Raw genomic sequence first — 12,575 nt, 5'->3', positions numbered from 1 at the left:
TGGAGCAGGAAGGTTAGGGGAATACAGTACACAAGTAGAGGCTGGAGAGGTACTTGGGAGATAAGGGAGCATCTGCAATTGCCGAAGTAGGCCAAGCCCTGAATTTGGATGCAGATGAACTGGGCTTGGATTTCAAGTTTCTTTGCATCTTTGGGCATCTGTACATTAGAGACAGTCTTCTAGGTCATGATCAAAATAAACAAGGCAGGAAGTTTGTAAACTTTCTTAGCCATGTTTCTAGGTTAAAAAGAAATCTCACCATAAATCTTATTTGTGAAGTAGTTAAGGCATACATTTGGATGGAGTTGTTTTGTACTAACTTGGTAGTCCTTTGAAAAACATTGGAGGAAAACTATTTTCTTAGCTACAGTTACTTACCAAGGGGATGTGTGCACTTGTGGACACTGCATGGCTGCTCAAACCTTGGAATTATATTGGACATAACTCCTTCTACATTAATTTTCTTTTCATGTTGAGGAGTCCAAGGCTTCATGCATATGAGGTGCAAGTTCTACCACTGAGTTACACCCCCAGCCCCCAATGTTTCTCTATTGCAGCGTCTGCCGAAACATCTTGCAAAGATGGGATGTGGTCAAAAGGAATACAGTGCAATCTGATATTGAAACTGAGAACTACCCAAGTTAGTAGTGTGGTAAAGGATCTGGCCTGTGTCACCAAGTGTTCTTCAAATGTGAAATACTTTTGTGGTGTCTCTGAGGTCACTGTATGGCCCAGGTATTCAGTACATGTGGAATTCAGGAAGTTGTTCATTTCTTTAACCAAAAGTAATGGAGTGTAGTGATGCCAGGTACTGTGCTGGGCACTGGGGTGGGGACACAGATGCTAGACATTGAATCATTTCGACACAAAGGTAGACTTCCACAACCAGAATTTCAGGGTGCTATGAAGAGGGATGTCTGATCTGCTCAAAGTTAGCATGGCAAGAAAAGGGAGGGAACATACTGTAGGAAGGGGAAGTACTTTCTGGGCAGGTGTTTCTCAGCCTGCCTGTGGTGAAGGGCCTCCTCCCGTAGGTATCGTGAATGCCTGCGACTAGTGACTAATAAGTAGCACCATGTGTTTGACATCTCCACTAGTCAGAGACGAGTTTAACTGATCATACCGAATGGGGGTGGGGGAGCCACATGCAGGAAAGTTTCAAAAAGCTGTTGTGCACTAGTGTCTGTGTGGACCAGCAAAATTTGTCGACTACACTTTGAGTAACTGCTTCCGACGGGCAGAACTGCATATGCAAAGGTCTTGGGGGAAGGAGGGAAGGGAAGCCCAGTGTGGTTGGAGCAGAAGGGGAGAGGAAGAAAAGCCAGGGGGCACTGTGCTTGGTCTCTAGGCTGCAGGAAGGATTTGAGTGCCAGTTGAAGGCATTTCCATCTTGGTGGAGAAGGGGAAGTTGTCTTACTACTTAGCAGGTGACGGCTTGAGAGAATAATCCTTCTTAAAAAAATGTTGGTACCAGAGATTGAACTTAAGGGCACTTAACCCCTGAGCCACATCACCAGCTGTTTTTTATTAGAGAGGAGGTCTTTCTGAGTTGCTCGGGGTCTTGCTAAGTTGCTGAGGCTGGCTTTGAACTTGTGATCATCCTGCCTCAGGTTCCCGAGCCACCGGGATCACAGTGTGTGTGCCATCACACCTGGTTTGAGAGAATAATCATCAAGTCAGATGTTGGGCTTCAAAGATTTGATGTATGACTTGGCAATTTTCAGTTCCCTGTCTCTTACTATGGATGTTCAGCCCTTCTTTGTTAAAAGATATATATGGGAGGGCCTGAAGTATGTCCAGGTGTTTGCAGAAGTCCCTCCAGTTCCCTGATGGATGATGCCAGGTACTCTGGTTCCTCCTGATACACTCACTGCTGGTTAGAAGTGGAGGCCCCGCTTGCTGCTGCTTCCCGGGTGTGAAAACACTGCTCTTGGGGCCTTCTGGATTCCAGCTGTTCCTGTGAAGTCACGTGGAGCATGTTGTGAGGCTGTGCTGCAATGCTGCTGCTAGTCTTTGCCATTCTGAGGTTTAATGTGGTATCCGTGGCAGCAGGTGAAGCTGTGGGAGTTGTACCATGTTTTGAATGGACCTGATCCACTGGGGCCCTTTTACAGGGTCCATTCTGACATGAGAATCCAGGGTTCTCTGCCATTTGACTTCTGTGGGGCCCTTTGAGGAACTTTCTGGTCTGCAACTTCATGGGTTTGGAGCATTGATGTCAACTTCAGGATTGTACTCCCCTTACCCCACCGCCCCACTGCGTGCTGTGTAGAATAGACTGGAAGAGAAAAATGATGCACCGTGGTTTCTTTGCAGGTACTTTGTGCTGGATTTTGAGGCTGGCGTCCTGCAGTATTTTGTAAATGAACAAAGCAAACACCAGAAGCCTCGGGGAGCCCTGTCTCTATCCGGAGCCATCGTGTCCCTGAGCGATGAGGCTCCCCACATGCTGGTCGTGTACTCTGCTAATGGAGAGATGTATAAACTGAGAGGTACGTGCTTCTAGTGACTTTTCAGGCTTTGTGGGTTACTTTATAGTTGTCATGGTGATGGCTCTATTTAATCACCTTTAATGATTTACTGGGTTTGGAGGACTCTGACAGTTACTGCCCTTCTTATCCCTGGGCTAGGGAGGTGGAGCTGACCTTAGGAATTGCTTGTTTTAATTAACTGAGGAATTGAGGACAGAGGAGAGTTGGTGTTTACAGAGGTGGCAGAGGCTTAGGATTGCTGAAGACTTGGTATTTGCTCAATGTCTATTTTTTTTTTTTTTGCCCCCATAGTACACATCTTCACTCTAGTGCCCTCTCTGGGTTGTGTTATGAGTACAAAACTTTTTTTTTTTTTTAATTTGTTGACTGGACCTTTATTTTTTCACTTATATGCAGTGCTGAGGATGAACCCAGTACCCCACGCATGCTAGGCAAGCGCTCTACCCCTGAGCCACAACCCTAGCCCCAAACCCAGCCTTTCAAGGGCTAGAGTATCATCCTCCCAAAGTTTCTCCTGAACTTTTTTGGTAAGGAGCCCTTTATTCAAGTTCTATTCAATCCATGGTAGCAGTGGAGCCTGCTGGTGTTAATTTAATTTCCCTCTGTGTGCTTTTTCGCCTGCTCTTCGCCTCCTGAAGACGGATGTTTGCTGGGCAACCTCAGGAACGACTGTCCAGGGAGTCCAGCTCTGCTTGGAGGCACATTCATCGCCGAAATGCCAGACTTGATTGCAGTAGTGTAATTTGATTGCCCGGCCTTTCTACCAGGATTCTGTTAGGGTTGCATTGCCATGATTCTCCTGTCTGGATTTCTGCTTTGTCTTTTTTATTAAAAGAAAACTAACACATGGGTGCGTGCACATGCACGCACTCGTGTGGGATTTATTAAGGCCCAAGGAAGGGTCGGATGTATCAGATACGGGGCAGCTGATAAGTCTGCCTTTTAAAGTAATATTTTTTCTTCACGAAAATATGAGCCAAGTACCAAGAAACAGCCTCTTATCTGTCCTTGACCATGACAGGTTGTCACCTCTGCAAAGCCAGCCTGGTCTCACTACCTCTTGGTCTAGTTTTCACTTTTCCACTTCTAGGCTTTACTACCCAAGAGATGAAATAAGCTAATGTTTCTTTATTATCTCTATATAAATCCTATTTCAGGATCTATAAAACAATCCAAAAGCCTATGAAATAAAAATGCCTGTAGTTGAAGAAAGCTTTTTTTTTTTTTTTTTTGGGGGGGGGGCGGGGCGTGCTAAGATTCATGCTCTTTGGAGATTCATGCAGCGTGCATTCCAGCTGGCTAGATTTATATGGTCCTTGGCTTCGCTTTGCCGTTTATTGCTTAATAAATTGTCAGAGCAGAAACAATATCAGGTGAAAAACTTAATGGCACTTCCCCCACCCCGCCTGTGGTTTATAGAATGACACAAATCCATACAAAAGAGAAATCCAAGTAACTCGACAATTGAGCCATCTCATTTTGCCATTGAGTTGCTAATATTCTGTGGATTATTAAACTCTACCTTTTTTTTAAAGGGCGATTTTAATAGCAAACGTAAAAGTTTTATTATCTGCATGGAATAGTCACAGAGCACTAAATTTTGTCTAAAACTTAACTACAAAAAGGGGCAGGATAAACTTCTGCATGTTTATGGCTTATCCTGGGCCCATCCCGGAAGGAGCTAGCTGTCCGTTTTTTCACTTCACATTTCTTCCACCTGCAGCAAAATGGGAGGACAGTGTTGTGAGCTTTTGAGAATATTTTCAATGGTAAGCCTCCGTCAGTACCTCCTATGTCTTTGGGAGTTAGTTTCACCTGGTCTCATTCTTTTTATCATGTGTGACATAGGCCTCCAGACTAAACGCATCACCATGACTTGTGGCCAAAGAATTTCCCATTTTTGTAATTCTGGATTACTTCACCTGAAAGTTTAACCTCAAGTCTGGTTTGGTAGACAAATGCTGCTCAGACCCATTTTTGTAAATGAGTGTAATTTCCAAGAATCTTTTTTTTGGCATGGTCAATAACTATGAAGTTAATAATTTGATCATAAACAATATTTATGCAGTTAATATTTGCTGTCAAATTGACTTAATTTTTATTAGAACTCACACCCATGACACTTAAGAATAATTATATATATTATTTGAGATGGGGGTATAGCTGGAAGGATATGCAGTTGAATTGCCCATTAATGTCTGAGAGAAATTTGAGGATCTCATCTGGTGTCTTGTTCTGTCCAATCATATGAATCCTTGAACACATGTTATAATAGTAATTTAACCTAGTGCCCATTTTGCAAATGATTCTGACTCCATAGTGCAACTTGGGATCACAAAAGGCCCTGAAGAATTATACTTTAATGCTCATCACATAGTCACTTACAAATAATCACACATCTCCTTCCCTGCTTCTTTTTAAAAGTAGAAGGGACTTAGGAGGAGGTTGAAAAATTGGCAAACCTATTCTTATAACAGATATTTCAGATTACATTTTCAGTATAATCCAAATGCGAATTTTCTGTGGTGATTTGGTGTGGCTTGGTTCTTGGTGTAAGTTCACCTTATTTGGCATCCAAGCAAGATATATTTTCTCAGGATCTTGTGAAAGTATGTGTCAGATATGTGGGTATTTTCAAGGATTATGGCAGAGGTCGTCTAATCGTGAAAATACAGGAAATCATTGCAAAAACACTGGAGAACACTGATTCGAAGTTGCTTTCCTCTGCTTTCTCCTTCTTCCCCCTCACTCGCCAGGCCCCCAGAGGGCTGGGGGATGCTCTTAAGTAGGTGTAGAAACAAGTTGGGTGATCTCTGCACACATTGCTTTATCTGTTTATCCATTTTAGCTGCTGATGCAAAAGAAAAGCAGTTCTGGGTGACTCAGCTTCGAGCTTGTGCCAAATACCACATGGAAACAAATTCAAAGGTAAGTAACCATGGGTTGGGAGGGGGGCTTCTGAGCCACTTGGGTGGCTACTTTCAGTCCTGTTTGTTTTCTTCAGGGGAGATATTTTTCATGTTACCTTTAAAGTTATCCACAATAAAAGAATTCATATTTGTCCTGCCATATCTAAATTTGAAAGTCAGGGTAAAAATAAATAGAATTTTCTTGTAGGTAGACTACAGAAGCATGCAGATGCTATGGGCACTGATTCTGGAAAGATACTTTTATCGCTCCTGTTGTCAATTTAGGCAGCTGTTAATTGGCCCATTGAGAAGCTCGAGTGGATGATTTCATTGTGGAGACAGTAGTCAGATTTACAGTTCATGAAGACTAGTTGTTGTTACTGAACCTTAAATAAAACCGAGACCTCAAATGGATTATGTTCTGTGCAAGGAGCTTCTTCATTCTGAGTGTATAAAATTGCTCTTGGGTAATTTGGCATCCAAGCAAGATATATTTTCTCAGGATCTTGTGAAAGTATGTGTCAGATGTGTGGGTATTTTCGTGGATTATTGCAGAGGATGTCTAATCACGAAATACAGGAAATCATTGCAAAACACTTATCCAGAGTAATAAATACTTGTTAAAATTAATACTTAGGACTACCCTTTTTATATAACTAGTCCAAATTTAGTGATTGTATCCAGTTACTGTCTTTTTCTGAATTTTATACATGCCCCAAGCAGTTTTCTTTTATATATCTTTCATAAGATGAGACAAAATAAAAAGGTCTTACCCAACCTATTGCCAAATATTATTAGAAGTAATTACTCTTGTCTCTGTGGTCATTCTAGTAAATTTAGCCATTTGTTAGTATGGATTGGTGTGTGTTTCTAATGCCTGCGTCTGCATCAAACTGAATGGAATCATACAATGCATACTGGTTTTGTTTTAGTTCTTTTTACTCCTATGTTGGAACTCTTTCCATGTTAGACCTACGGATCAGCTTCCATCTCATTAGGATAGCTGGAGTGTTCTCTGAGGAATACATATTAGTGCTGTAGTATTATGGACACTTAGGCTTGTTTCCTTTTGGTTATACCTAATGTTGTAACATCTTCATTACACATATATTTTTGTTCTTCTAGGTAGTGTATCTGCAGGATGAATTTCTATCAGCATAATCATAGGATCACACTTGAATTTTCATAGATATTGCTAAATTGTCTTCTAAAAAGTATACTCTCACCAATTCTGAAGTTTGTTTCCCCCTCATTAATCTTGGGGAATTAACTTTTTTGATATTCTCACAGATCAAAAGTAGATACCCCATTTTCACTTTCATTTCTAAAATTGTGCCTGGGGCTGAGTAGGTCTTCAAAGTTCATTGGGCATTCACCATTTTGGTGCTAGAGATTTGAACCTGGGGCCTCATGCATGCTAGATACGGGCCTTACAGCAGAGCTACACTCCCAGCCATGTGTTTTTTATGAGCTGCCAGTTTATATTCTTGTTTTTTATATTGTTCATTTTCTCCATTTGCAGAAGCTCTGTTTAGGAGGAACATTTGTTTTTGCTTGTCACCTGTATTTTCTTTTTTTTAATTTTTTTTTATTGGTTGCTCAAAACATTACAGTGATCTTGACATATCATATGTGTCACCTGTATTTTCTACTAGGTTGCTGGTATTTTCAGTAAGCTCTCTCTCTCTCTCTCTTTTTTTTTTTTTTTTTGGCAAGTTCAAGCATTTTAAAAAACTCTTTAACAGAGATTGAACCCAGTGGTGCTTAATCGGTGAGCCACAACCCAGCCCTTTTTTTTTTTTTTTTTTTTTAATTTTGAGATGGGGTCTAAGTTGCTTAGGGCCTCGGGCTAAGTTCCTGAGCTGGCCTTGAACTTGCAATCCTTCTGCCTCCATCACCCAAGCCATTGGGATTACAGGCGTATGCTACCACACCTGGCTAGAGCACTTAATTTTTACGGTCAAGTTTATGAATATTTTTGTTTGGGGCTTTTGGTTTTGCGTTATGGCTAGTAAGGACTTTTCCCAAAATTAGAAAATGTTCTTGAGAGTTTTCTTGGAGAATTTATAGTTTAATCATGTTTAAATCATTGATGCTTCTGAAATTTGCTTTGAGAGTAAGAAGTGAGGTGTAGGGGAACTAGCTTTAAGTGTGTTGCTATTTTAATGAATCACTGAAGAGATGGAAAAGTGACAGTATCCTAATGGTAGTGACAATGAAGAAAAGAATTTAAAGATTCTCTGGAGGAGAACGTGATTTCCTAATATATTCTGGTCAGTCTCAGGAGTTCTAATTGATTTAATAATAGAAACAAATAACAATTTGGATGTTTAGGCTTTTAGGATTCCTAACTTGAACTGGAGATAGTCAAAGCTGCTTCTGGGAAATTAGTAGTGAAAAATGAATTTGGTCTTAGTTTGACACCCAGCTAACTGTAGGATCACTGCTTAATTATCCTGGTAATTAGGAATACATACTAAGTCATCTTTTGTTTCTTCATTTTCTCTAGGCTGATCAGATTCTTCCCCAGTACAGTATAGACAATACTGTCCTAGTAATTTCTTCTAAAGACTTTTCATTTAAAACTGGGATGTTCTCTGGAACAAACACTAGGCATGTCGTTCCAGCTCATTTTGGTGAGCATTGTAGGATAGCCAGAACTCGGGATCTGAGAAAGACTGGTCCAGTGGTCTGAAACATACCTGTTACTCCCTGGTGAGGGTTTCCTCAATCCAGAAGTGAAATGAGAAAAAGGAGGCTTTGTTCCCAAAGCCACCTGTATTTCATACAAGACTACTTTTTCAGGAATTGGAAAATTAGAGGATTAAAAAATATTCAGTGCAAAAGATATAAAATATTGATCAGTCATTTTTAAATTTCAGATAGATACAATACTTGCACGATAAAATACACTCTCAAAATTTAGCATTTTTTAACACATGCATACAGTTATGTAACCACTATAATCCCAATTCCACCATTCCCAAAATGTCCTTCATTAACTAGTTATGGTCACTCCTCAATGCTCTAAACACTCAGCCATTACCACCACTGACTGACTTCTTGGCTGTAGTTTTGCTTTTTCTAGAATGCTCTAGAGGTAGAATTGCATGGCTTTTCAGACTACTTTCATGTACAAAAAAATGCTCTGAATTTCATTCATGCAATTGCATTTATCAGTAGTTGACTTTTTTTTTTTTTTTAAAACCGGTGCTACTATTTGTTTCCTGAAAAAATTAAAAGTAGATAACGCTAAATCAGTTCCTGGCCTTAAGAAATAAATGTTGGTACTTGGAATTTCAAGGTCTGGCTGTCTAGTCCAGCTCTCTGTGACGTGCACATGAAGGAGGCTGTGCAGAGCCTAGAACTTGGACCTTCTGTTTTCCTGCTCTTGCTCTGACCTCACAGATGCTGCTTAGGCTGCCATGTGCTTCTCTCCCTGGGTGGTGGGGTCCCATTAGGAGAACTTCTGCTTCTAAAGAGAAACTGCCAGTCTTTTTTTTCAATGTCAATGGGTTTATCCTGTGGCTTCTAGTGTTTGAGCTGCAGTTGCCAGGTTTTGAGACAAGTCTGCTAGGAGGAATAGAAAACTGACTTTCTCTGAAAACATGAACAAAACAAAACGTCCTGGCTTTTACAATTTTATTTTTTGGTGGGGCTAGGGGTCGAATCCAAGGCCTTGTGCATGCTAGGCAGGTGCTCTGCTGTTGAGCTAAGCCCACTCCCAAAATATTCTGTTTTTTTTTTTTTTTTTTAATGCAGTATAAAAATTAAAACAGCATGGAGCTTTGCATTGGCTAAGGAGAGTCTTGAGAGCCATGAGGGCATCCTTAGAATTTAATGTGTGGGTGACTCTGGAAGTATCCAGTGCAGGAGTTGGTGTCCTGTCACTTTCATCTAGCATCCTAATGGTAGTGACAGTGAAGTGGGTGGGGTTAGGAAACTTCCAGGACAGAGTGGGTAACTTGAACACTGAGGGTGGGACAGGAGCTGGCCTGTTGGCAGAAGTAAAGGGAGTGATTACATTGTATTTGGGAGCTGCATCTACGATGGTATTGCTCGCCACTGTGGTCCTGTGAGGTAGGTAGTGTTGCCTCCTTTTGCTGAGTTTGAAGATGAGGCCAGCTGAGCTTAAATGATGGGCTTGAAGTCACAATGTGGATAACACTAAGCAGGGGCCAGAGTGCAAGATACTTAATACTACCTCTCCCCCATCTCCCATCCTAGCTTGGCAGCTGGTTAGAAAGGTCCATATCTTCTCCCACCCATGACCCCATATGTTCTTATATCCTGGAGGCGAAAGATCTGTTAGGATGGCTCAGATGAATACCTAATCAGAGGGACCCTTTGCCAGTCTTAAGTTGATTCTGATTCCAAATTTTTCTTCAATGATACTACTCAAAAGTAACATTGGCTTTTTATGCTGTTTTTTGGGTGTCTGTGTTGATGTGTAAGCTCTTCACACAAGGTGTTTTCGGCAGGTTCTAATGAATTTTAAGCAGGGTCCTCTGATTATGCCTGTGTTCTGACTTATGCTGTTGATTTAGAAGAAATATCATGGGATTTGGAGTGAGAAGACCTCTTAATCCTCGCTCTGTCAGTTGTGTTATGTATTCTGACATTGTCTCCTTGTCTTTGAAAATGGTTGACAACAGCTCTCTTCTGTCTCATAGGTTGTAGGCTCACACGAGGGAGTGCAGGCAAAAGCTGTCGCTGATCTGGAGTGTTCCGAGGCGCTGGGGACTTGGGGACACACACGGATTTTTTTTTTCAGCAAGGCTACTTCTTGGAAGTTCAGGTTCTCGGCTGCCCTTGTGCAATGACAGACTCTTCCAGGAATGCAAGTTTGCTCACTGATCCATTTGTGGTTATGTGCCTGTTTTCAGAGAGGCCCCATCACTCTCAAGTGGTCTCATCCTAGAACTTGGGGTCATTCAAAATTAACCAAAGTCGATATTTGGGGGGTGGGGAGGAAAGCTAGATAAATGTATGAATACAGAGCTATTTTCAACTTGCTTTCTGACCTGTGAAGGTGTGGCAAAGGGAACAAAAGTCACACAACCATAGAACTTCAGAAGAACATTCAGATTTTTGAGGATTTTCATTTCATTGTCTTTAATCCTAATCAACCAGTGGGATTTTTTAAATTTACTGTGTCTTCAATATTTTTTGAAGTTTCAGTATTTCATATATATATATATATATGAAAATCAATCAATCTTTTTTCCTTCCACATATGGAAGTGTGTGAGTTGTCTGAAGTATCCCTTTTCAGTCTGCCCCAATGGGCTCGAGTGCCTCCTCTTAGACTGGAGATTTCCAGCCAGGTTGGCCATGGTGAGATGGGGTGGGATGCTTCCCAGTCTTGGTGGGCTCAGGGCTTGCTAACTTTTTTGGCTCAGTGGGCTGCTTTCTGATTGGCACTCCTGGTCGCTGTCCCTACTGGAAGCACTCTGTCACTTACCACTTATGGCTTGTGAAGGACTTCTTTTTCCCATAATGGAAGCTGCATTATTTTTTAAAATTATCAAGATGCACAGTATAAAACATTTAGAAGATAGATGCCTATTTTAACATTTGGCTGTACATCCTTCCAGATGCTTCTCCATGAGTAAATATGAAGAAGACATGTGATCCACTTGAGGTCCATCCTTCTAGTCTTTTCTCTGTATATTCACAAAAGCCAACTTATTTCATGAGCATCCTACATCTCCATGATGGACTGAAAGATTAGGCTTAGGCTGCAGGCCTGTGCTGTTTGGATTGTTTTTTTTTTTTTTTTTTTGGTATTTGACTAGAGACCTGTTTCTTAGATTCTGGGATCTCCATTGTGGGTTTTATTTTCTTTTGTGCTGGGGTTGTAAGGCAAGGCCTTGACATGCTAGGTAAGTGCTCTGTCACTGAGCTAACCCCAACCCTCCATTGAGTTTTATCTTCCAGTTACCTACTTGTTTTTTTTTTTTTTTTTTTTTTTTTTGAGAGAATCTTTTTTTGTAGATGGACACAACACAATGCCTTTATTTTTATATGGTGCTAAGAATTGAACCCCGGTCCTGCCCATGCTAGGCGAGTGCTCTACTGCTGAGCCAAATCCCAGCCCAGCTACTTGTTCTTTTTGGTCACTTTTCAACCATTATTTCTTGACATTATCTTGGTTGGATTCAGATGGGAAGCTGTGGACATCAAAGGGAAGTATTTATTGCTATTTTACCCATCTAACAACATGAAAAGTATAGCACTTTGTCCTCAATTTGTGGATACATTTTAGTTTCCGATACTCATGGTATTTGAAATTCTTTCTGGGTTCCCAGGGCCCTGGGTCTGGATCCATTCTGGCTTTTACTACATTGAGCTCTAATGAGCTTCCTGTCTGTCTCCCACATTTGACCTTATGCTCAATGAGGGCAAGCGTGATGGCTACACCTAGGATGACAGTAGGTCCCTGGGAATTTGCATCTATATAGAGTTTGAAGGCACTGTGGTTAGATCAGATGGGCCTATGGTTAGGGCTGATGGTCCTTGCTAGGCAATTCTAAATTTAAATGCAAATTTTAGAATAAAGTTTTATGCTAATTTGATCGGAGGAATATGATTGTCTAATACAGGATTTTAAATTCATTATAAGTCTTAGGAGGTCTTGAACGAACTGTGAAAGCTGCTGAGTTGCGGGGAATGTATGTATAAATATTCATGCCGGAAGCTGCTCAAATCACAAGCCTTTTCCTTTTTTCTAACCCCTAGAATGACAGTTGCATATTAATTCATGTGAGGCTTTGCAGTCTGAGTTCTGTCTTATGCGGTGACCAGGATTTTTACAGGCCCTGGAGTTGGTGGAGCAGCTCTTCTCTTCCCTGTTCGTACAGCCTCCCAGTGACAGCTGACAGCATTGATAAAGTCCCTAAGAAACCTCCCTGATTTTACCAGGGTGTCTGACCTGTATCCTCGTGACACAAGGGTTTCATCAGGGCACCGTAAGACATGGGACAGGAAGAGCAGAGGCTGGAGAGGGATGGGCTGGGCTGGTGACTGGCTGGCTCAGGAGAGCATGCTTTCTGGATGCCTTTTGTCCCAAGGGCTGTATGTTCTGTCACCCAGCCTTTGATACCACTTGCTGGCACAGGAGTGCACAGGAGTGAATGAATTGAGAGGCCCAACTGAAGACACAGCTGAGATGC

At 41.4% G+C, this 12,575-nt stretch overlaps 1 protein-coding gene across 1 annotated transcript in view; it reads left to right on the top strand.

Moving 5' to 3' along the window:
• Osbpl10 (oxysterol binding protein like 10) overlaps positions 1-12,575 on the top strand; it is a 265,907-nt gene that overhangs the window by 88,448 nt on the left and 164,884 nt on the right. The window contains exons 2-3 of the mRNA XM_076843146.1: positions 2,317-2,492; positions 5,341-5,420. Of these exons, the coding sequence (XP_076699261.1) occupies positions 2,317-2,492; positions 5,341-5,420 (256 nt within the window). The remainder of the gene's footprint in view (positions 1-2,316; positions 2,493-5,340; positions 5,421-12,575) is intronic.

This window comes from Callospermophilus lateralis, chromosome 1, assembly GCF_048772815.1.
Source record: "Callospermophilus lateralis isolate mCalLat2 chromosome 1, mCalLat2.hap1, whole genome shotgun sequence".
Classification (NCBI taxonomy): domain Eukaryota; kingdom Metazoa; phylum Chordata; class Mammalia; order Rodentia; family Sciuridae; genus Callospermophilus; species Callospermophilus lateralis.
Note: the sequence above shows the minus strand (reverse complement) of the source record. Positions and strands in the feature narration are given on the sequence as shown.